General features: G+C 43.0%; 1 protein-coding gene across 5 annotated transcripts in view; it reads left to right on the forward strand.

Annotated features, from left to right (window-relative positions):
* Positions 1-26,111, forward strand: part of ZBTB40 (zinc finger and BTB domain containing 40) — a 104,256-nt gene that overhangs the window by 71,632 nt on the left and 6,513 nt on the right. For all 5 annotated transcript variants that reach the window (XR_012130052.1, XR_012130050.1, XR_012130051.1 and 2 more), the window contains exons 7-16: positions 5,733-5,869; positions 6,360-6,561; positions 6,918-7,051; positions 8,621-8,789; positions 9,106-9,573; positions 10,343-10,549; positions 20,647-20,811; positions 23,269-23,483; positions 24,660-24,822; positions 25,519-25,605. Coding sequence is in view for 2 of the 5 variants with exons in the window: in XM_073233375.1 (XP_073089476.1) it covers positions 5,733-5,869; positions 6,360-6,561; positions 6,918-7,051; positions 8,621-8,789; positions 9,106-9,573; positions 10,343-10,549; positions 20,647-20,811; positions 23,269-23,483; positions 24,660-24,822; positions 25,519-25,605 (1,947 nt within the window). In the remaining 3 variants the exon portion in view is untranslated. The remainder of the gene's footprint in view (positions 1-5,732; positions 5,870-6,359; positions 6,562-6,917; positions 7,052-8,620; positions 8,790-9,105; positions 9,574-10,342; positions 10,550-20,646; positions 20,812-23,268; positions 23,484-24,659; positions 24,823-25,518; positions 25,606-26,111) is intronic.

Consider the following 26,111-nt stretch of genomic DNA (forward strand, 5'->3'; position numbering starts at 1 on the left):
GGAATGCTACAGCTTTCTGTGTATGGATTTTGTATCTCGCAACTTTGCTGAATTCAGTTATTAGTTCTAGTAGTTTTGGGGTGGATTCTTTAGGGTTTTTTATGTATAATATCATGTCATCTGCAAACAGGGACAGTTTAAATTCTTCCTTACCAGTCTGGATGCCTTTTATTTCTTTATGTTTTCTGATTGCCATGGCTAGGACCTCCAGAACTATGCTGAATGAAAGTGGAGAGAGTGGGCATCTTAAGATGTTCCCTGTCTTAAAGGAAAGGCTTTCAGCTTCTCATTGTTAAGTATCATGTTGGCTGTGGGTTTGTCATATATGGCCTTTAGTATGTTGAGGTACTTGCCCTCTATACCCATTTTGTTGAGAGTTTTTATCATGAATGGATGTTGAATTTTGTCGAATACTTTTTTGGCATCTATGGAGATGATGATGTGCTTTTTTTCCTTCTTTTTGTTGATGTGGTGGATGTTGTTGATGAATTTTCTAGTATTGTACCATCCTTGCATGCCTGAAATAAATCTGACTTAATCATGATGGATGATCTTTTTCATGTATTTTTGAATTTGATTTGCTAATATTTTGTTGAATATTTTTACATCTATGTTCATCAGGGATATTGGTCTGTAGTTTTCTTTTTTTGTGATGTCTTTGCCAGGTTTTGGTATTAGAGTGATGCTGGCCTCATAGAATGAGTTTGGAAGTATTCCCTTCTCTTCTACTTTTTCGAAAACTTTAAGGAGGATAGGTATTAGGTCTTCACGAAATGTTTGATAAAATTCAGTGGTAAAGCCATCTTGTCCAGGGGTTTTATTCTTAGGTAGTGTTTTAACTACTAAATCGATTTCATTGCTGGTAATTCATCTGTTCAGATTTTGTGTTTCTTCTGGAGTCCGCCTTGCAAGGTTGTATTTTTCTAGAAAGTTGTCCATTTCTTCTAGGTTATCCAATTTGTTACCATGTAATTTTTCATAGTATTCACTCTAATTCTTTGTATTTCTGTGGTATCTGTAGTGATTTTTCCGTTTTCAATTCTGATTCTGTTCATGTGTGTAGACTCTTTTTTTCTTGATAAGTCTGGCTAGGGGTTTATCTATTTTGTTTATTTTCTCGAAGAACCAGCTTCTGCTTTCATTGATTCTTCCTATTGTTTTATTCTTGATTTTATTTATTTCTGCCCTTATCTTTATTATGACCCTCCTTTTACTGACTTTGGGCCTCATTTGTTCTTCTTTTTCTAGTTTCGTTAATTGTGAGTTTAGACTGTTCATATGGGATTGTTCTTGTTTCCTGAGGTAGGCCTGTTTTGCAATATACTTCCCTCTTAGCACGGCCTTTGCTATATCCCACAGATTTTGCGATCTTAAATTATTGTTGTCATTTGTGTTCATATATTGCTTGATCTCTGTTTTTATTTGGTCATTAATCCATTGATTATTTAGGAGTGTGTTTGTGGAGTTTTTTGTTTTCTTTGTGTAATTTATTTCTAGTTTCATACCTTTGTGGTCTGAGAAACTGGTTGGTACAATTTCAATCTTTTTGAATTTACTGAGGCTCTTTTTGTGGCCTAGTATGTGATCTATTCTTGAAAATGTTCCATGTGCACTTGAAAAGAATGTGTATCCTGCTGCTTTGGGGTGTAGACTTCTGTAGGTGACTGTTAGGTCCTTCTGTTCTAGTGTGTTGTTCAGAGCCTCTGTCTCCTTACTTATTTTCTGTTTGGTTGATCCGTCCTTTGGAGTGAGTGGAGTGTGAAGTGTCCTAAAATGAATACATTGTATTCTATTTCCTCCTTTAATTCTGTTAGTATTTGTTTCACATATGTAGGTGCTCCTGTGTTGGGTGCATAGGTATTTATAATGGTTATATCCTCTTGTTGGACTGACCCCTTTATCATTATGTAATGCCCTTTTTGTCTCTTGTTATTTTCTTTTGTTTTCAAGTCTACTTTGTCTGATACAAGTACTGCAACTCCTGCTTTTTTCTCCCTATTAGTTGCATGAAATATCATTTTCCATCCCTTTACTTTCAGTCTGTGTATGTCTTAGGGTTTGAAGTGAGTCTCTTGTAGGCAGTGTTGGTGCATTCAGACCATTTACATTTAGGGTGATTATCAATAGGTATGTACTTATTGCCATTGCAGGCTTTAGATTCGTGGTTACCAAAGGTTCAAGGGTAACTTCCTTACTATCTAACAGTCCAACTTAACTCACTTAGTACACTATTACAAACACAATCCAGAGGTTCTTTTTTCTTTTTTCTTCCTTCTCCATTCTTTATGTACTCGGTATCATATTCTGTATTCTTTGTCTATTCTTTGACTGACTTTGGGGGTAGTTGATTTGATTTTGCATCTGCTTTGTAATTAATTGGTCTACTTTCTTTACTGTGGTTTTATTTCCTCTGCTGACAGCTATTTAGCCTTAGGAACACTTCTGTCTATAGCAGCCCCTCCAAAATACACTGTAGAGACTATTTGTGGGAGGTAGATTGTCTCAGTTTTTGCTTCTCTGGAAATTATTTAATCCTTCAAATTTAAATGATAATCTTGCTGGGTAGAGTTTTCTTGGTTTGAGGCCCTTCTGCTTCATTGCATTAAATATATCATGCCAGCCCCTTCTGGCCTGTAAGGTTTCTGTTGAGAAGTCTGATGATAGCCTGATGGGTTTTCTTTTGTATGTGATCTTTTTTCTCCCCTGGCTGCTTTTAATAGTCTGTCCTTATCCTTGATCTTTGCCATTTTAATTATTATATGTCTTGGTGTCTTCCTTGGGTCCCTTCTGTTGGGAGATTTGTGTGCCTCCATGGACTGAGAGCCTATCTCCTTCCCTATCTCCTTCCCGAGATTGAGGAAAGTCTTAGAAATTACCTCCTCAAAGACACTTTCTATGCCTTTTTCTCTCTCTTCATTCTTCTGGTACCCTTATAATGTGAATATTGTTCCATTTGGATTGGTTGCACCATTCTCTTAATATTCTTTCATTCCTAAAGAGCCTTTTTTCTCTCTGTGCCTCAGCTTCTTTTTATTCCTGTTCTCCAATTTCTATTTCATTTACCATCTCATCTACTTCATCTAATCTGCTTTTAAATCCTTCCATTGTATGTTTCATTTCAGACACTGAATTCATCAACATTTGTATCTCATTCTTGAACTCCTGCCTGAGTTCTTGAATATTTTTCTGTAGCTCTGTGGGCATGTTTATGATTTGTATTTTGAAATCTCTTTCAGAAAGATTGATGAGGTCAGTTTTACTTGGCCCTCTTTCTTGTGTTTGTGGGATTTTGGCTTGAACTAGCTTCCTTTTGACATTTCATATTTGAAGGTGGCACCCTCTAGTCCCCAAAAGCTCTACTTTGTGGAGCTGCTTAGCCCCTGAAGTGATGGCAGAGGTCGCAGGTGAGCGGCGCTGTGGCCTGTTGGGAGAAAAGAGCTCTTTCCTGATTCCTGGCTGCAGTGCCTGCTTCCACTGCCAGGGCCAGTGGTCTGAATGCGTAGGGAGGAGCCTTTGCTATGCACTTGTAGCTGCCGTAGGCAGGGCCGCCCTCTGACTGACGTGACACAATGGCAGGGGCAGCCAGTTTGCAAGACTGTGCCAGCCGGGAGGAAGGAGTGGCAGGCTGCAAATCTCAGTGGTGGTGGTGGGGTCCTCATAGCTGCATAGCCAGCCAGGGGGATGGAGCACCTGAAGCTCCTGAAAGTTCCCAACCCCCTGGGCTGAGTGCGCTGGGACAATTTCATTCACCTATCCTTTCTCCTGAGAAGCAAGCTCTGTGCAATCCTTGCCCTTTTAGCAGCCCTTTTGCTGTTGGGAAATCTGTCAGAGTGCCTGCCTTTCTTTTGTCCCAGAGCAGCCAGTTGTGGGTACCTGTTCCTCACAAGTGGCTGGAATCTCAGTCTCTCCAAGTATTCTGCCTCTCTTGCTTTCCAACTGCACTAATCTTCAGAGCACCATGTAATGTAGGTTTGTGCTCCCAGAGCAGATCTCCAAGGCTGGGTGTTCAGCAGTCCTAGGCCTCCCATCCCCTCCCTGCTCCATTTGTCTTCCTCCTGCCAGTGAACTGTGTTTGGCGAAGGGCTTGGGTCCCGCTGGATCACGGCTTTGGTACTTTATCCTTTTCCTTAAGGTCTGCTCTGTTCCCTAGGTATAGGCAGTATGGCACAGCCTTCTTTCCTGTTGCTCTTTCAGGATTAGTTGTGTTTGCTGTATTTTCATACTATATGTAGTTTTGGGAGGTTTCTGTCTCACCAGTCGTGCTGCCATCTTTAATCCCTGTTCTTCCAGAGCTCAAGATTTTCACAAGCTCTGTCGACAAATATGAGCAGTCAACATTCAAATCCTGATTACCCCATTCCCATTTGATTGCTTTGTGGTTCCTGTAACAGTTTCCAGAAACTACCCTTCGTGTCCATTCAGTTCGGGGAAATGAGTCCATATCCCGTTCCTTAGAAAAACAAGCCAACTCTAGGCAATTCTCCCTCTTCTGGAGCATTTGAGAATGAGATGGTTTTTATAAAAAGAACATTTGGGAACCAGAGAACTTTTCTAGTATATCAAAATAGTAAACACTTAAACTTGAACAATTTAAAAAATAAGACAACCTAAAATCCTACCTCTTTATTATTACAGTATTAACTTGTTCACATATCTATCACTTTGTTTTTACAATGTTGGGATACTCTACCATATTTTATAATTTCACAATTTCCCCCATTTAACACAGTAACATAAACACTGTCTGCCACATTTCAAAAAAGTCCTCATAATCCTGTTTTTTGAAGACTATGCAGTTTTCCATCATAAAGGGTATATGATGATGTAGGGCACATGTAGCATAATCATTAAGCCTTAAGACTCCCTGGGTTACATCCTGACTTACTTTGTGGCTGTGTGACTCTTAGAGACTTAACTTTCCTGAACCTCATTCTCTCCTCTGTGAGATGGGGATAAGTTTGTTTTTGTGGCTACTAGGAGATAAAATATGTAAAAACATTTAGCACAGTGCTAACATATTAGGCCCTCAGTAAATATTATTTGTTATCTTCATCATTATCACAAATTATGCAGTGTCAGTATCTTTGTACATAGATGTTTTTGCCTTCAGGTCCTTTCTTAAGACTAGATTCCCAGAAGTATTGTCACTGGGCCAGAGGATAAGCTTTTAAATAGCTGCAAAACTAAGGGAAATGCATGATAGTTTTGATTTTTCTTTACTTTCAAATACATATGACCTCTTAAAAGAGAGGACATAATGGATTGGCCCAAAGGGCTTATGAACAGAAGAATGTTGGGTCAGCTTCATTACCACAGTCTTGCCTTATGCCTGCTTGTATTTTGCATCACCGCACGGAGCCTTTACCTCAGGCTTGACAAATAATGCCCCTTGAATCTGTGCATCTGAACCTCTTACAAGTGCAGCCTTCTAATTACCCCCCTGTTGAGTAGTTGCTAGCTTTTACCACTAGGCGCTAACTTTCAAAGTGTCAGTGGTTTTGTGACCCTGAAGCACTGGGTGATTAAGTACAGACCAAACGAGATCTGAACACATGTGCATGAGGCCTCAAGCCAGGAGCCGCACTTGCTCTCCAGAGGAGACTGAGCTCTTGTACTGGCACCTCTCTTCCCCTCTCACGAGTCACTGCCCTAGTCCTCTGTAAGAGAAGCCCTCGTGGAGGTTTTGTTGTATCAAATGTTGTTGTTTTGTTAATCCTTTGCTATCTTTGCAGTCCAAGCAAGCCCCACTGATTATGGGACTGAGCTGTTGAGACGGTATCAGGAAAACCTCTCTGAGATTTTCACGGACAACCAGATGCTGCTAAAAATGATCACTCACATGAAGAGTTTAGTCCCTGGAGAAAGAGAGGTAAGAGAGAAAGAAAGAGAAGGCAGAAGGGAGAGAGGGAGGGAGGGTGGAAAATGAGAGAGAAGGAAAAAAGATGAACATAAATGTATTTTTTAAATATATTTATATCTTATATAAATATATATACACAGCCATGCTGAAAAATGTTCAGGGGTTATCAGAGAAGGAGAAATAAAAGGTGATCCCATTTCTAAGGCAAAATGATAAGTAGGATGGTTATAATTTCTGCAGTAATAAGGAAAGACATTTAAAAGGAGGAATGAAGAGCTTTGTCATGTATAAAAATCTCTCAGGTTAAGAGAGGTGAAGGATGTTGTAAAACTCCTCCCCAGAAATACTGTAACCCAGTGCTCAGTCTGCTATGAGCCAGTGCTCAGTCCACTAATGACCCAGTACTCAGTGTGCTATGACTCAGTACTCAGATTGCAGCTTTGCAGCTAGGCCAGTGGCTAGAAAGTCCCTTACTGTATGTTTGTGCTGCTTCTTGAAGGTCATGGAGAAGCTTTTGAAATGTGACCCTGGTTCAGGTGGTTTCAGTTCTCTGATTTCAGCAGCTCTAGAAAAGCAGACTCTCTCTGCAACAGCCATTTGGCAACTGCTGCTGGCAGCTCAGGAGACAAAGACCTGCTCATTGAACCTGCTCATGGAGGAAATACGAAGGGAGCCTGGTGCCAATGCTTTCTTCCAGGCAGGTAGGTTACCCAACCTCTGTCATAGCTTTGCCCCTCTAGAGGTTATTGTCGGTCTTGCTAGAAATAGTACTTTCTTCTGGTAGTTAGTCTTCCACATCCCACTGGAATAAGGACTGGCAATTTTGTTCAAGGACATGGAGTTTGTAAACCTTTTACGATAAAATACACCATGAATATTCTAAGCTTATTCTAATAATTGTCCTCTCAATTCAGTGCTGTTTGCCATTTTCCTCACTCCCAACCCTAGGTAGGATATAGGTGAAATGTATTCTCATTATGAAGAGCTGAGAAAAGGTGAAAGGAAGAAATGGTGGTCATAGTTTAACTAAGGAGTTTTCAATCTACCTTTCTTTCAGTGACCACTCGAGAAAGTGCTGCCTTAGAGACCATCCTGAGGCACCACAAATTGATCCTAGAGGCCATCCAACAAAGGACTGAACTCAGGTGTTTTACCTCAGAGGAAGAGCACCTGGCAGAGACTGTGAAAGAGGTGTGGTGGGAATAAAAGTCACATTGCTTTGGAGAGTTTTACAGAGTTGATGCCTGGGACGTTCCTAAGAGAAGGACCAACTTCTGTAGAGTGCCTGCTGTGTGCAGAACCCCTTGCTAAGCTGACACTTTTGCTCTTTTAATCCTCCAAACCCTGAGTGGCAGGTGATGTCACACACATTTTACAAATGGGAACTCAGGCTCCAGGGGGTTCTAGGATGCTCCAGCTGGTCAGTGGTGAAGCCAGGATTTGAGCCCAGGTTCATATGACTCAAAGCTAGATGTTTTCCATTTGTCTAAACCTAGGTAAACTCAAAGGGAACCACAATACCACTCTCTAGCATGTCCTAAGAAGCACCTTCTTTCACAGGAAGGAAAGTAAAATTGGTCTTTTACACACTCTATTCTGGCATCTAGATGGAGCCAAGACAAACATAGATAGAACAAAGTTTTTGCCCATATGGGGTAGCAAATAGTGCCAACTCATTTTCTGTAAGGCTTCACAGTGTGGCCAGAATCCCAGAAAAACCAGGTGGAGACTTGGTATGGAGGGGGGGATTTGTGGATGTCCGGCCCAGGACCACATATATCAAGTGACAAGCATGATAAAGGCTCATAAAATTAAACTAGAGATTCACCTGTAGTGCTTTAATGTCCAAGTAGGTGTGGAAGGTTTCTAACTCTCCATTCAGGTGACAGCTCCACCTTGGTCTGACTCAGATGGTGAGAAGATGGCACTGTTTCTGTGGGGCTTCAGAGGAAAGATGCATCTAGCTAGACTCTCTCCAGTATGCCATGTACTTCAGAGATGGGGCTTCTGCAGTTGATGAGTTTTAGCCTCACTGATTAGTCTCATGCCTGCCTCAAGGGACATCAGGTTTATTCAGACTTGAAAAGAGCAGAAATAAAATATCTTCCAAAATGAAAATTCCATTTGGCCATCTGTAGATGGTTTAGCTTCATTTTCTGTGCACTGACTCTTTCTGCTGATAGTTCTAACATTCTAAAAGATGACGGCTTTGAAATAATATTCTTGGCCTCTTTAAAGCCCCTATTTGAACCTTCTTAAAAAGCTGAGTTTCTTTATGAAAGGAAATGATGTTTAAAAGGGTACATTTAAGTATCTAAAAATGTGAAGCCACTGATCATGCACAATTACTTCCAGGCATTGAGACAATTATATATTATGAAAAACTGTCTCTGTCTCCAAGACAGAAGCACCACCAGCCAAATCCTATGGCTTCCCGAGCTTCTACTGTTGAGACCTGAAACAATTATTGTAGAGACTCCTAGTCTCTGAGAAAATACTCATGTAGAAAACACAATGCTTCCTTGCTTGTACCTTCTTTGTATTCATGCATTTATCTTGACATGAACCTTTTTTTTTAATTTTCTTAATTTCCCTGTTGTTTGGAACGAAGGCTCTCCACTACATTTATTGCAAGAAATGAAAACTTGTTATAACTGGAGTGATGCCTTTCTGAAATTAGCTTTTTTTTCCTAAGTTGAAAACCATGGTAAAACTCTGCTGATATGAACTGCAAACCTTTGTCTCATGGTATTCATTTAGATTCTGAGCATTTCCTCTGAGACCGCCAGTCCTGGGGCTTCCCTGAGAGCAGTGCTGAGCAGAGCCATGGAAAAATCTGTCTCGGCCATTGAAATATGTCACCTCTTGTGCCGCACCCACAGATCTTTCCCAGGCTTGCAGCCTGTCATGCAGGAGTTAGCACACACTGGTAAGCAATAGGGTGGGTGGGGGTCCTGTCAGGCCCCCAGCTTGTTTCCTTATTGCAGAGAGGAGGCAATAGTTCCTCTAAGAGTTCATACATTACTACCTTACTGATTTTATGTGCTCTCAATATCTAATAGAAAACTTGTAGACGTAGATGTAAAATGATGCTCTTTGTGTATATTAGACAGTAAAGATGACAATGATGTTACTTCAGAGTTGTATGAGGGACCCAACTAGTCTCCAGTCCCCTCTGAGAAGAAAGCTAGAAAAGCAAAATAGAAACAGAATTCCCAGAGCCATGAGAGTTCTCTCCTATGCAGGTTTCCTTACTCAGGATAATGGAGAGAAGGAAGAGTGGAAGGTGAGTAATACATTTCACCATGAAGCCAATGACAAAGCAGATGGAAAAGCAGCCGAGCCCACTGAGGAGGACTGCCGGTCTGGGAAGCAGAGTGAGCAGGGGCAGACCGGCCCCTTGCCAGAACAGCAAGGGAAGGACATGCCTGCCTCCCCAGACACTGCCAAGAAAAGCTTCATCTGTAAGGCCTGTGACAAAAGCTTCCATTTCTACTGCCGCCTCAAGGTGCACATGAAGCGCTGCCGGGTGGCCAAGAGCAAACAGGTGCAGTGTAATGAGTGCAGTGAGACCAAGGATTCTAAGAAAGAGCTGGAGAAACATCAGCTGGAGGTCCATGGTGCAGGCGGAGAGCCCAACGTCCCCAAGAAGAAGAAGAAGAGGCTTCCGGTGACGTGTGACCTCTGTGGCAGAGAATTTGCCCATGCCTCAGGTACATTCCAAAGGCAAAGTAATAGAGGGTGGTAACCTGGATATTGTAGTTTGGAGCCCCACTCTAGCTGAATGCAGTAAGGGCTGTGGATGGGCTGAGAAACCAGGGCAGGTTCCCCTGCAGGCAGGGTAATGTTTTGAGAAATGCTCTTTGAGAAGTGACCTTTGGAATCAACTGTCTGAGCTTTAAGTTGCCCATCTGTTAAATAGGCACTCTGATTCCACCTACTTCTCTAGATTGATGATAGTATAGTTCCACGCCTAGTACAGTGCCTACAGTAGAGCTCGTACTCCCCAAGTTAGTACTCAGTAGGTCATGATAACAACCAGCTACGTAACACCTGACTCTTAGGTTTCCATGAATCCCTTGGTTCTTGATAAAAAACATGAATCATGGAAGCTGTGGAATGTAAAGAGAATTGGTTCCCCTTACCTCAGATGGTAGATAAACCTAATGAAAGAATTGAGTTTTGTTTCACTTTTTCTGGGTAGCTAAGTCCTATTTAGGAGAGAGAGGGTATGGTAAAGATAAACCCAGAATACCTCCATGCCTGCTCCATCCAGGAGTAGGACCACGGTGACTATGGGCTGCTCGGTGGTGACAGTGAGCAGCCTGGCTTTGTGAAGTCAGGGTGAGCGTGGCTGGTGTCCCGTACTTTGTGTTGTGCTTCCTCTTGGGGCCCAGCCTGAGGTGAGTTTGCTGTCATCCTCATGCTGGGTTCATAACATTGATTGCTAGTGTCCCTCTGGCCCCTGACACGGCTCCCTAGGCATGCAGTACCACAAGCTGACAGAGCACTTTGACGAGAAGCCTTTCTCCTGTGAAGAGTGTGGGGCAAAGTTTGCAGCCAACTCTACCCTGAAGAACCACCTTCGCCTGCATACTGGCGACCGCCCGTTCATGTGCAAGCACTGCCTCATGACCTTCACCCAGGCCTCTGCCCTGGCCTACCACACCAAGAAGAAGCACTCAGAGGGTAAGGCGTGCAGACTTCCTTCATTTTGCTATGAACTTTAACTGTGCGAGCTGCCTAAAACCCACTTGGAATTAGGCATGATCTATATCTCAAGTAGATTAAAAACAAAATAACAGAAAATCTCGAGGCACACGGATGCCTAGGAGCAGGAACACATACATGCACAGATGTGTAAAATGCTTATGGTGAGAATTTCTGAAGTGAGGCTGGCTAACATAGTATTATGATTATACTTACGGAATTTGCATAAAATCAGGAATTCCTTTATTTACATAAAACCAAGAAAAACCTTGGTTGAGCACCTGCTGTGGATCGAGCACGGCAGATGCTGAGCGACTAAGCTGGAGTCCTGTGCTCCTGTAGCTGGTGGTTGCAGTGCCCCTAGTGTAGAGGCAGTTACAGTGCAGAGCCATCAGCAGCGTATGACGGAGTCACACCAGGGAGGCAGGCAAGATTGAAGGATGTTTCTAGGCCAGTCAGAGGGGAAGAAGATCATTTCTAGGGAAGGCCCGCTGGAGAATTCTATGCATTGTTTGGAGCATTTATGTGTAGGAACTAACCGTCATCTCACTGGGATTGTTGTAGTGGCCTCCTAACTGGTGTTCTTGTGCTCATCCTTTCCGTGGACGGCATTCTCAATACACAGCCTGAGTGACCCTTTCACAACTAAACTATATCTCATCACTTCTCGGCTCAAAACCTTGCAAAAGGTTCTCTTGTCCCACAGTGTGAAATCCAAGGGCCTTAGGATAGCCCACCAGGACCCATGTGACTAAGTCGTCTGACAGCTGAGCATGTCTCTTACTACTCTCCCCGCCTCGCACTTGTCTGCCCAGGGCAGCCTCCATTTGAAGCCTCAGACCTGCAGGCACCAGCGCAGGACCTGTGTTCATGCTCTGCCCTCAGCTTGGAATGCTTTCCTCTCAGACACCTCCAGGCTCCGCTTCTTCATCTCCTTCAAGTTTTTGCTCACACTTGCCATCTCCTCCAGTCCTTTCCTGACCACCCTGTGTAGCCTCAGGCCCACCCCAGTCCCCTGCATTATTTTCCTCCATAGTACTTATCATCTGATATATTATCTACCTCATTAACCTGTTGTGTTGCTGATTAGTCTCCTCCTGTTAGAATGCAAGCTCCATGAGGGTAGAGCTGTTAGCCTGTTTCTTCCGCTCCAGGATCTGTGGAACTTAGAATGGTACTTAGCAGTAATAGGCCCTCGATAAGCAGTCATTGAGTGAATTAATTTCTTGGGCACTACTACAGTCTTTGGGGATAGCATGACTGTACACACCTGGTTGTCATAGAGCCTACATCCTAGGGGGTGAAACAGACCATAGACAAGTACATGTGTAAGGTAAGTTCCAGTAGCAGTAATTGCTGGGAAGGAAAATAAGGCAGGATAAGTGGCAAGAAAATGATGGGTGGGGTTGGAGTGCTACTTGTCCTGTCAGAGGTGGCCTCTGAGACTTGGCATTGAGCAGCAGCCTGAATGAAGTGAAAGATGGAGCCATGGAAGACGAAGGACAGGAGTATCACAAGTGCAGAGACCCCCTCCCCATGTGGGAAGGAGAGATCACAGGGAAACTGGAAGGGGTTCAGGCAGAGTAAATGAGGGAAGAGTGCTGAGAGATAAAGCCAGAGAGGTCACCAAAGGCCAGATCTTGTAGCATTTTAGAAGCCAAAGTAGGGACTTCAGTTTCTGTGCAAAGTGTGTTAGTTTCTATTGCTACTATAACATTACCACAAACAGTGGCTTAATGCAAAGGTATTCTCTTATTGCTTTGGAGGTTAAAGGTCCAAAATGGGTCTTATGAGGCTGCAATCAAAATTATGGCCAAGTGTGTACGTGGAGGAGGCTCTAGGGGAGAATTCATTGCCCTTGCCATTTCCAGCCTCGAGAGGTTGTCTGCATCCTATGGCTGCTGGCCGCATGGCTGCCACCTGTCCTCCCACCATCATGCCTCCTCCTCTGACTCCCTTTCCACCTCGCACAAGGACCTTTGGGATTGCGCCGGGCCTAATTGTACAATCTAGGATAATCCTACCATCTCAGGACCCTGAACTTAATCGAACCTTCAGAATCCTTTGGCCTGATTTCCTCACTTCCCTGTTGGCCCATTCACAAGTTTTAACAATAAGGATATAAGCATCTTTGGGGTCCACTATGCCTGTCTACCATAGGAAGCCATATGAGAGTTTTGAGCAGAGGAGTGATGGGATCTGATTTCCTTTTTTTTAAGGTAATTCTGGTCAGTCTCAACAATAAATTGTAAAAGGTTGGGGATTTTCTCAAGATGGCAGTGTGACTAGGGCAGCAGAAATCTCCTCCCCAAACCATACAAGTTTGGAAAATACAGCAAATACAACAATGTCTAAAAGAGAGACCAAAAGATACAGTACAGGCTACATCTACATCTGCAAGAACTCGGCATCTCATAAAAAGGGTAAGATACAAATCTGTGACCCGGGGGGAGCAGAGCACTCACCCCACCCCAGCTCACCGGCAGGAGGAAAAGAATCAGAGTGGGGAGGGGGTGGAAGCACAGGACTGCTAAATAACCAGCCATTGTAATCTGCACTGGGAGCACAGACACACATTGCATGGTGTGCTGGATAACAGAAATGGAAAAGTAAAATCCAAGACTGAGACTGCGAACAGGTCCCCACAGCCGGCTGCCCTGGGACAAAAGAAAAGAAGGCACTTTAAAAGTCTTAAAGGGACAAGGGTTTAACAGGTAGACAAAATCATCCTGGCACATACAGCCCAGCAGGCTAGGAATTTTAAGGAACTTCAGGCGCCCTAACCCCCTGGGTGGCAACGCAGATCTGAAGCCCCTCACAGCAATAAGCAGCCGGCCGTTCATTCCCCTCCGCCGACACTGCAAGCAGACTGGCTGACATGCCATGGCTGCAGACCAGCTGGGGAGCAGCCCCACCCACAACAACCACACAGAGTCTTCTCCCAGCGTGCAGCTAACTGTGCCAGATTCGGAGGCTGCCCCCTGCGCATAGCTGCCAGGCACAGACAGAGGAAGCTGGCACAAAGTCCAGAAGGCACGAAGGGGTGCCATTCTTGCAGGAAAACACACACGGCATATCTGCGACCCCCAGCAGTGCCCTAAGCTATCCCAAGGGCCAACCCACCCACAGCAGCTCAGGGGATTAACCCAGAGACTGCTGCTCCCTGTGTGCGGTTAACTGGCATAGAGAGTGGAGAAGGGCAAGGTGACCAGTAAGCAGGAAGGGACTTTGTTCTACCAGCTGACACATGCGCCACTTGCTGGCAGTCACTTCTATGCCATGAAAAGGCAGAAGAACCTGGTCCAGTCCAAAATCATTAAAACGCAAGAGAGAGGGCCTAGTGAGACCAATATAAGCAATCTTCCTAAAAGAAGAATTCAAATTAAAAGTCATAACCATGTTGATGGAGCTGCATAGAAATATGCAAGAGCTAAGGGATGAATTCTGGACAGAGATAACAGAAATGAAACAAACAGTGGGAGGATTTAAGAGCAGCCTGGATGAGGTGCAAGAGACTGTTAAAGGAATAGAAATCAGACAACAGGAATACAGAGAAGTGAGGTAGAGAGAGATAAAAGGATCTCTAGGAATGAAAGAATATTAAGAGAACTGTGTGACCAATCCAAATGGAACAATATTTGCATCATAGGGGTACCAGAAGAAGAAGAGAGAGAAAAAGGGATAGAAAGTGTCTTTGAAGAAATAATTGCTGAAAACTTCCCCAAGCTGGGGAAGGAAATAATTTCTCAGACCATGGAAGCCCACAGATCTCCCAACACAAGGGACCCTAGGAGGACAACACCAGGACATATAATAAAATGGCAAAGATCAAAGACAAGGACAGGGTATTAAAAGCAGCCAGAGAGGAAGAAGATCACCTACAAAGGAAAACCCATCAGGCTATCATCAGACTTCTCAACAGAAACCTTATAGGCCAGAAAAGAATGGCATGATATATTTAATGCAATGAAACAGAAGGGCCTTGAACCAAGGATACTGTATCCAGCAAGATTATCATTTAAATTTGAAGGAGGGAATTCAGCAATTCCCAGATAAGCAAAAGTTGAGGGAATTTACCTCCCACAAACCACGTCTACAGTGTATTTTAAAGGGACTGCTCTAGATGGAAGTAATCCTAAGGCAAAATAGATGTCACCAGAGAAAATAAAATCACACCAAAGAAAGCAGACCAACCAAATACTAACTAAAGGCAAAAAATAAAATCAGCTATCCATAAAAGCAGTCAAGGGAAACACGAAAGCGTATAGAATAAAACACCTAACATATAGAGAGTGGAAGAAGAAGAATAAGAAGGGAGAGAAATAAAGAATCATTAGACTGTGTTTATAATAGCATAATAAGTAAGTTTAAGTTAGATGGTTAGATAGTAATGAAGCTACACTTGAACCGTTGGTAACCACAAATCCAAAGCCTGCAATGGCAATAAGTACATATCTTGATAATCACCCCAAATGTAAAAGGACTGAATGCACCAATCAAAAGACACAGAGGAATAGAATGGATAAAAAAGCAAGACCCACCTATATGCTGCATACAAGAGACTCACCTCAAACCCAAAGACATACACAGACTACAAGTGAAGGGATGGAAAAAGATATTTCATGCAAACATTAGGGAGAAAAAAGCAGGTGTTACAGTACTTGTATCAGACAAAATAGATTTCAAAACAAAGAAAGTAATGAGATAAAGAAGGATATTACATAATGATAAAGGGGTCAGTCCAACAAGAGGATATAACCATTATAAATATCTATGCACCCAACACAGGAGCACATACATATGTGAGAAAAATACTAACAGAATTAAAGGAGGAAATAGAATGCAATGCATTCAGTTTAGGAGACTTCAACACACCAGTTATGGCAAAGGACAGATCCACCAGACAGAAAATAAGTAAAGACACATAGGCACTGAACAACATACTAGAACAGGTGGACCTAACAAACATTTACAGAACTCTACACCCAAAAGCAGCAGGGTACACATTCTTCTCAAGTGCACATGGAACATTTTCCAGAATAGACTACATACTAGGCTACAAAAAGAACCTCAGTAAATTCAAATAGATTGAAATTCTACCAACCAATTTCTCAGATCACAAAGGTATAAAACTAGAAATAAATTGTACAAAGAAAACAAAAAGGCTCACAAACACATGGAGGCTAATAACATGCTCTTAAATAATCAATGGATCAATGACCAAATTAAAACAGAGATCAAGCAATATATGGATACAAATGACAACAATAGCACAACACCCTAACTTCTGTGGGACACAGCAAAGGCAGTTCTAAGAGGAAAGTATATAGCAATCCAGGCCTATTTAAAGAAGGAAGAACAATCCCAAATGAGTAGTCTAAATCCACAATTATTGAAACTGGAAAAAGAAGAACAAAAGAGGCCCAAAGTCAGCCGAAGGAGGGACATAATGAAGATCAGAGATGAAATAAAATTGAAAAGAATAAAACAGTAGAAAAAAAATCAGTGAAAACAAGAGCTGGTTCTTTGAGAAAATAAACAAAATAGATAAATCCCTAGCCAGACTTATTAAGAGAAAAAGAGAATCTACACAGATTAACAGAATCAGAAATGTGAACGGAAAAATCATGACGGACACCACAGAAATACAAAGAATTATTAGAGAATGCTATGAAAATCTATATGCTAACAAACTGGATAACCTAGAAGAAATGGACAGCTTTCTAGAAAAATACAACCTTCCAAGACTGACCAAGGAAGAAACACAAAATCTAAACAAACAAATTACCAGCAAAGAAATTGAATTCGTAATCAAAAAACTACCCAAGAACAAAACCACCGGACAGACAGATTCACCGCTGAATTTTATCAGACATTTAGAGAAGACATAATACTCATTCTTCTTAAAGTTTTCCAAAAAATAGAAGAGGAGGGAATACTTCCAAACTCTTTCTATGAAGCCAGCATCACTCTAATACCAAAACCAGGCAAAGACACCACAAAAAAAGAAAATAACAGATCTATATCCCTGATGAACATAGATACAAAAATACTCAACAAAATATTAGCAAACTGAATCTAAAAATACATCAAGAGGATCATACACCATGATCAAGTGGGATTCATCCCAGGGATGCAAGGATGGTACAACATTTGAAAATCCATCAACATCATCCACCACATCAACAAATGAAGGACAAAAACCACATAATCATCTCCATAGATGCTGAAAAAGCATTCGACAACATTCAAAACCATTCATGATAAAAACTCTCAACAAAATGGGTATAGAGGGGAAGTACCTCAGCATAATAAAGGCCATATACGACAAACCACTGCCATCATCACACTTAACAGTGAGAAGCTGAAAGCTTTTCCCCTAAGATCAGGTACCAGGCAGGGATGGCCACTCTCCCTACTTTTATTCAACATAGTACTGGAGGTCCTCGCCACAACAATCAGACAAAACACAGAAATAAAAAGCATCCAGATTGGTAAGAAAGAAGTCACACTGCCACTATTTGCAGATGTCATGATATTGCACATAAAAAAATCTAAAGAATCAACTCCAAAACTACTAGAACTGATATCAGAATTCAGCAAAGTTGCAGGATACAAAATTAGTACACAGAAATCTGTTGCATACCTATACACTAATGATGAACTAGCAGAAAGAGAAATCAGGAAAATAATTCCATTCATAATTGCATCAAAAAGAATAAAATACCTAGGAATAAACCTAACCAAGGAACTGAAAGACCTGTACCCTGAAAACTACAAGACACTCTTAAGAGAAATTAAAGAAGATACTAACAAATGGAAATTCATCCCACGCTCTTGGCTAGGAAGAATTAATATTGTAAAATGGCCATCCTGCCTAAAGCAATCTACAGATTCAGTGCAATCCCTATCAAAATACCAACAGCATTCTTCAATGACCTAGAACAGATAGTTTTAAAATTCATATGGAACCACAAAAGACCCCGAAAAGCCAACGCAATCCTGAGAAGGAAGAATAAAGCAGGGGGGATCTTGTTTCCCAACTTCAAGCTCTACTACAAAGCCACAGTAATCAAGACAATTTGGCACTGGCAGAAGAACAGACCCATAGACCAGTGGAACAGAATAGAGAGTCCAGATATTAACCCAAACATATATGGTCAATTAATATATGACAAAGGAGCCATGGATATACAGTGGGGAAATGACAGCCTCTTCAACAGCTGGTGTTGGCAAAACTGGACAGCTACATGTAAGAGAATGAAACCGGATCATTGTCTAAACCCACACACAAAAGTAAACTCAAAATGAATCAAAGACCTGAATGTAAGTCATGAAACCATAAAACTCTTAGAAAAAAACATAGGCAAAAATCTCTTGGACGTAAACATAAGCAACTTCTTCATGAAAATATATCCCCAGGCAAGGGAAACAAAAGCAAAATTGAACAAGTGGGACTATATCAGGCTGAAAAGCTTCTGTACAGCAAAGGATACCATCAGTAGAACAAAAAGGCATCCTACAGTATGGGAGAATATATTCGTAAATGACAGATCTGATAAAGGGTTAACATCCAAAATATATAAAGAGCTCACGCACCTCAACAAACAAAAAGCAAATAAGCCAATTAAAAAATGGGCAGAGGATCTGAACAGACACTTCTCCAAAGAAGAAATTCAGATGGCCAACAGGCACATGAAAAGATGCTCCACATTGCTAATCATCAGAGAAATGCAAATTAAAACCACAGTGAGATATCACCTCACACCAGTTAGGATGGCCAACATCCAAAAGACAAACAACAACAAATGTTGGTGAGGATGTGGAGAAAGGGGAACCCTCCTCCACTGCTGGTGGGAATGTAAATTAGTTCAACCATTGTGGAAAGCAATATGGAGGTTCCTCAAAAAACTCAAAATAGAAATACCATTTGACCCAGGAATTCCACTCCTAGGAATTTACCCTAAGAATGCAGGAGCCCAGTTTCAAAGAGACATATGCACCCCCATGTTTATTATAGTACTGTTTACAATAGCCAAGAAATGGAAGTAACCTAAGTGTCCACAAGTAGATGAATGGATAAAGAAGATGTGGTACATATCCACAATGGAACACAATGGAATATTATTCAGCTGTAAGAAGAAAATAAATCCTACCATTTACAACAATATGAATGGAGCTAGAGGGTATTATGCTTAGTGAAACAAGCCAGGTGGAGAAAGACAAGTATCAGATGATTTCACTCATCTGTGGAGTATAAGAACAAAGAAAAAAACTGAAGGAACAAAACAGCAGCAGACTCACAGAACCCAAGAATGGACTAACAGTTACCAAAGGGAAAGGGACTGGGGAGGATGGGTGGGAAGGGAGGGATAAAGGGAAGAAGGGGACATTACAATTAGCACACATAATGAAGGGGGGGCACAGTGAAGGCAGTAGAACACAAAGAAGACAAGTAGTGATTCTGTACCATCTTACTACACTGATGGACAGTGACTGTAATGGGGTATGTGGTGGGGACTTGATAATGGGGGTTGTCTAGTAACCATAATGTTGCTCATGTAATTGTACATTAATGATACCAAAATTTTAAAAAACCCTGTAGAAGATGAGTTCACAATACAAAATGACAACACTTGAGGAACAATTCTCCAGGAGGGAGAGTCAGCAGGTATAACAAACTGCAGGATTAGAAACCCAAGAACATCAAATAATTATCAGATTACAGATTCCCTATCCCCCTCAGATATGGGGGGAAAAAACTGTAAAAGGTCAATAGTGCAATATAAACGGAGAGGCACTGCAGTAGTCCTATGTGGAAATGGTGGGGTTTTCAACCAGAGTTGTGTTAAGGGCAGTTGTAAAAAATGCTCAAGTTTGGGAATGTATTGTTGAAAGTGGACATTACAGGACTAATGATAGATTGCATGTGGGATGTGACAGAAGGAAGAATTAAGGATGGCTCTGGGTTTTGGGGCATAAGCAGCTGAGTAAATGGTGCTGCCATTTACTGAAATGGCAGAGCTTTGGGCTTCCATGTGTGTATATGGATGGGTAGGTGGGTGGGTGGTGGGCATGGTAGGATAGAGAATTAGGAGCTCTGTTTTAGATATGATAAATTAGAGCCCCAAGCAGAGAAGTAGAGTACCAGGCATATGACTCTATAAGTGAAGGTCTGGGGAAAGCTGGGAGCTAGATTTATGAATGAAGCTGTCAGTGTATAGATAGTATATAAGGCTCTAAGATGAGATCACCTGGAGAGTGAGGGTGAAGAAGGTGGTCAAGGACTCCTCAGTAACTTCAACTCTTGATTCAAGAAACCCTTTTTTTCTAACAAGATCTTATTCAAATCCCACTATGTAGAAAATGAAAGTGAAGTTGATTTCTTTAGTTGAATTAGGCCCTGGGATATGAGGGGTCTGAGACCCTTACCTCACTGATTTCCTCCCTTCCCTGTTGACCCATAAGGGAGCTTGGAGGTACAGTTGGTCTACTATGTTTTACAAATGCCAGTTTTCCAGACTTGCTCTTTACCTGTATTTTCTGATTTCTTTCATTTTATTCTGGTCATTATATTCTTATGATGTGCATGAGAAAATAGAGGCCAAGTTATTTATAGTAATTTATAGCAAGTCACTGAAAGAAGGCTTTCATTTTTCTCTGAATCCACGTCTGTCACCTTTATGTTGCACTTGCAGTTCTACACTGTGAAGTTGTAAGGGATGTGGACTAGGGTATTTCCAGGCACAAGATTGTATCTGTTTCCCGGGAGTGGAATGAACTCTTCCATCCTCATGGTGGCCTGGTTAACAGATGGGTAGTCTTGTATGATGAGAACTCCATCCTTATTCCTCAGGATAGGGAGACCACATGACACCCTCTCTGTGTGATGGGCTGTTTGTGAGATGCCATCTGATAGAGTGGCTCAGACCTCTCCCTCAGTATATTACATATTACCTTGTTTTAATATCATCTCCCAGATTATATTTCCCTGATACGTGCTTTAGAATGTGACATTTTTAGGAATGCCAAAAATATTTAGTGCTGTCTCTTAACAAAAGCATGTATATTTCCAGGGAAAATGTATGCATGCCAGTACTGCGATGCCGTGTTTGCCCAGTCCATTGAGCTCTCCCGCCACGTGAGGACTCACACTGGAGACAAGCCATATGTCTGCAGGGACTGTGGCAAAGGCTTCCGGCAAGCCAATGGCCTCTCCATCCACCTGCACACGTTTCACAGTATGTACTGAGGTTGTGGACAAGGCGCTTGGTGCTAGGCCTGGCCCTGAGAATGCATGTAACAATCATAACAGAAGTTGTCACTCTGCCAGACCTGGGCCCATTTGGTGCCTTCACCTCCCCTATCCTGCAAAACCCACATAGCTCATTCCTATTTCAAGAAAAATCCCATTTTAACATGTCATTGTGTGATGCCCATTTCTCTGTTCAGGCTGTTTCCTTGTCTTCCTTCCTCTTTAGCTCACCTGGTGGTATTTGGCTGACAGGCAAATTAGGCTTGAAGGAGAGAGCCTCTGTAACAGACAGACTCACAAAGCGCAGAATACTCCCATTAGTCCACTGAGCTTCTGTTTGCTGCCCCCACTGTCTTTCCCCTACTCTCATCTTATAATCAAACCTGCCTTCCCCGAGGCCTCTGAGCAAATGTCTACCATTGTGAGTGGTCCCTAGGCACACTCCTTTCAAAGCCCGCCCAGCATTCTCCCCCAAATGCCGTCACATTCACTTAGTTTGTAGGGTCTTCCCCCATCTTTCTCCCCTTCTGCTAGAACTGATACAGACAAAAACACAGTTCTAGTCAGCACACACAGGAAGGGAAAGGTAATTCTGTGACTCCCCATTACATCATCAGGAAGTCGCCAGTGTGGCGTCTGGCCGGCACATCCCATCTTCAGCTGCTCTTGTTGCAGTAGGAATGTAATCAGTACAGCACGGTGGGGGGAGAGCTGGGCACTGAATTCACACATCGTGACCCTGCCCTTTACTTCCTTGAGACCTTAAACAAATATCCTACTTCTCTATGTCTCTAATGCCTCTTCTGTAAACTAGAGAAAATAAGTATGCTACCACCTCGGGTTACAGTGAGAACTAGTAAGCTATCAGGTGTAAAGCACGAAGCTCCCTGCCTGACACCTAGAAAACCCTCAGTAAATGCCAGATACTATTATTGGTGAGAAGAGCAACCCTCTCAGATCCCATTCCTCACCATCAAAGCCTCTTTTGAATGCTGTGGACCTTGCATACCCTTCTCCCCTCCCCAGCCCTGTTTCCCACACATCAGTTTCTAGCTAGCAAATACAGTGACTCACAAACATGCTTTATATCAGCACATTCAAGTCTGTCACCAGCCAGCCAGCAAAGGACTTTGCTAGAGCTTCTGTGTGTGCTCAGCATGTGGCTGGACCCTGGGCATTGTTGGAAGAAGAGCAAATGCTGCCCCTTCCCCCCAAGGAGTTTATAAGTACAAAAAATCCAGTTGCAATAGACTTCCAGATGAATGAGATTGGCTTGAATCCAGTGCCATAATTTTGACATCCTCTGGACCTTTTAAATGACATTCTGCTTCAGTTTCCTTCTCCCAGTTTACAGGGGGGTCAGGGAAGGGGAAGACTCAATTTTCAGAATGGAGAGGACCCAGAAGACCTGCCATGCCTTAGAGCATATCATTGGTGGCAGGCCCAGCATCCAGGCCCCGCTCTCAGAGACTGTTCCTTGTAAACTGAGATTGCCAGAGCTCGTGCCCACGGGAAAGTCGTCAGTGGTACTGAGTGCTGCTGCACGGTGGAGTTCTGAGTTAGTCTGGATCAGTGCACACCTAAGATTGGCCTGTGTGCTGGCCTTCTTCTGGGCAAAGGGTTTTACTATTAAAACATTTGCTTTCTGTTGCTTTCAGAAAAAGGCTGAAGTTTCCTGCCATGGGGACAGCAATGTATTCTTTATCTGTGGCAGGTCTTACTTTTGAGGTCTCACTGAAGAGTTGGTGTGTCCAATTAAGTATGTAGCTCAGAGCATACTTGGCAGTGAACACTGGGATTGTTACCCAGTCCAGCCATTTCCTACTGTGTCACTGGGCACTCTCAGCCTTGCTTTTCCTAATTTCTAAAATAGGGACTGATAATGGAACCTACTACAGGGTTACAGGAAGGATAAAGTGAGTTCATATATGTAAGGCACTTAAAACCTGCCTGTCATCTAGCACTCACTGAATGCCACCTATGAAAATGTTATTTTTGAATCTAAAGTGGGAGCAAGGAAGCATTCTTCCTGTCAGTCATACTACTGACAACAAAGGAAATAGTGATGCTCTGGGGTGTATGTAGGAATCTCTATAGAGAATTTGGAAAACTCACAAATGCCCACTGCAAGCAGGGGAGGGGCAAGGGCATTGCTCCCTGGTAAGTAGCAAAATGGAACTTCACTTGTAAGATAGCACATAAGGAATCGAGGTGAAATCCTTGGTGCTGCAGAGGTGGTTCATCCAGAAGCCTGGGAGGAATCCCCCTCCCTAGAGGAAGCTAGGAAGTAATCAGGTGATCACCACACTGACTTCTGGTTGTCGGAGTCTGCGACCTTGCATTACATCTAAACAGAGTCTTGCATCTGGAGCTGTTACAACCACCCACATCTCACTGATAGCTGCCTGTGGTATTTCCCCTCTCCTTCCTCTCATGGAACCAGACATAGAAGATCCCTATGACTGCAAGAAATGCAGGATGAGCTTCCCCACTCTGCAGGATCACCGCAAGCACATCCACGAGGTACACTCCAAGGAGTACCACCCCTGCCCCACGTGCGGGAAGATCTTCAGTGCCCCTTCCATGCTGGAGCGGCACATGGTGACCCATGTTGGAGGGAAGCCCTTCAGCTGTGGGATCTGCAACAAGGCCTACCAGGTGAGCTCAGATTCCGTGGGAGCTCTGCCCCCAGCCCCTGGCCTGCTCTCCCTTTGATCTTCCTTGATTCCCATGTTTATAGCATGCAGAGCACATCTTGTCTCCAGGATATGATGATAGCTGGTTCTTGTGAAGAATGCAGCCTGTAAATATTCCGATTATTGAAGGTGACATGGTCAGAGTAATGTGGTAGGAGAGCTTTAATTGGAGCCAAGCACCCTTATACCACTTGTCTTAGATTTCAGCCTTGTCATGAACTGAATACTGCTTTTCCCCATGGATACTCACGTTCTGTAGAACCTATTGACCCCATGTGTCGAGGGAAATGACCATGACAGTGGGGTATGTAACTCTGCCTGAAATTACCTTGTTTAGCATAATTGTTGTTTGTGTTTAACTCTCAGGGAAGGGCTCTGCTTCTTTACCTTAGAATTTGGTATGTAATTAAGGTGAAACCCCATATGCAACTAGAAAGAAACCACATCTATGAGAAACTTAACTCTAATGCCACAGAGAAAAGAATGGTTTTTGCATCTGTCAGATTTGGGTATATAGAGAGAAGCACCATGGCTAATTTCAGCACAACAAATACTGAGAGTTAATTTGGGGTCGTGTCTTGTGTTATGACTCCATCTCTAGGAAACCGTGAAATTTTAGGGAGTGTCCCAAAGCTGCTCTGGAACCCAGGAGGGATGGGGACAGTTGCTTATAGAGCAGGGACAGCACACACCCCTGCTCCAGCACGTTTCTCTGCTGCTCCCCCTGGGCCTCTGGGAAGAGGTGTGATATGGGTCAGTGGAGAAGAACAGGTACTTCAATTGGAAGGCCAGGGTTTGAATCCTGGTCTTGCTGTTTGCTAATCTGTGTGACCTTGGACAAGTCATGTAACCCCTTTGTGCCTTAGCTTGTACCTCATAGGCTTGTTGTGACAACTGAGAGTTTCTGAAGGACTCAACTGAGCCCTGTCCTGTAGTGGCCTCTCAGCAAATATACAAATGCCTTGTTCCCACAAACACCAGCCTCTCATGTTGACAACACTTAGTTTGATAGGTAAGCATGTGATTCTAGAGCCATAAGCTTAACTGAGAATGTTTTCCTCTCTCTCTCATGAGGATTTTGTGAACTCTCCAGCTACTGGAACATTCTAAGACCTAACATTTGCCAAATTCCTTGCAGCAATTGTCTGGTTTGTGGTACCACAATCGGACCCACCACCCTGATGTATTTGCTGCTCAGAACCATCGATCTTCCAAGTTCGCATCGCTCCAGTGCAGCTCCTGTGACAAAACCTTTCCCAACACTATTGAACACAAGAAGCACATCAAAGCAGAGCATGCAGGTGACGTTTGGGCATCATAGACAGAGTAGGGCCTGCTGATGAATAGCATCCTGGGTTCCAAATCTCCTGGCTTCCAGTGTTAGCCAGGTGTGCTATGGTAATTCCTGCCTTCTGCCTCAGCGTGCCTGAAGGGATGCCACACCAGTCCATGGACCATCAGTAACATAGCTTGAGTGGCAGTAGTTCTCAAGCCCAGAGACTCAGAGCACTGTGAGCTCCTACCAGCCTGAGTGATGATCAGTTGGGGCACGTGGGCAAGGGTGGCAGCTATGGGGGCAGACAAGCTTGGGTGGAAACCCTGACTCCAGCACTGATCAGCTGTATGACCTTGACAGGTGACTTCTGTTTCTGAGCCTGTTTCCTTGTCTTCAGAAAGTTATTAATACTTCCATTGCCTGTCAATTTGGAGATAATTACGACAGCTGGCAGTCATGAAGCATTTCCTGTGGGCAGGCTACATGCAGGGCACTCTGGGTGTGATTTCTCATTTCACTCTCACAACAACCCTGTTTGCATCTAGCTGGTCTGCATCCAGCCTTGGTGCTCTGGGCCACTAGATCGCACTCATACACCACAGGCATGAGGTAGATGCTTGCTAGGAGTTAGCCATCACCTCCTCTCCCCCGTCCTGTTACTCTCCAGCCTTAGAGAGCCATCCTTTTGTTCTTTCCCACCACTTCTTCTTGTCCTTCACAGATATGAAGTTCCATGAATGTGACCAGTGTAAGGAGCTCTTCCCCACACCAGCTTTGCTGCAGGTTCACATCAAGTGCCAGCATTCAGGTCAGTGGCCCTTCCAGAATGCTGCTGGGCTGGACCATCTGGAGTGAGTCTTATCCCCACCATTCATAGCTGTGCCAACCAGGCTAAGCAAACTAACTTGTGCCTCAGTTTCCCCATCTATAAAACAGTGACAATTGTAGTGCCTACCTCCTAGGAAAACTGAAAATGAGTATGTTAGTATATAGAAAATACATAAAGCTTGGAACCATTTCTGTGAGCATCTCTGAAGCATTTCCTGTGAAATCATTGTTACTGCTATGTCTCATCACTCAAAATGCTAGCTGTGAGCTGCACTGTTTTTAAAAAACCATTAAGAAAGAAAAACTGCCAATTAAACTACACTTTCTTATCACTTAGAACTTGCAGGTTATTCTGAGGGTTGTTTTGGACTTAATTTGATGTAGATTATGTTCACTCTTGTATGCAATATAAAAAGGAAAACAGAAATAAATGAAGGCGAGAATCCAGCTTCTCAGAGTCCTTTCAGCTGTGACTGTTGACCTGGT

Source organism: Manis javanica, chromosome 4, assembly GCF_040802235.1.
Source record: "Manis javanica isolate MJ-LG chromosome 4, MJ_LKY, whole genome shotgun sequence".
Taxonomy (NCBI): domain Eukaryota; kingdom Metazoa; phylum Chordata; class Mammalia; order Pholidota; family Manidae; genus Manis; species Manis javanica.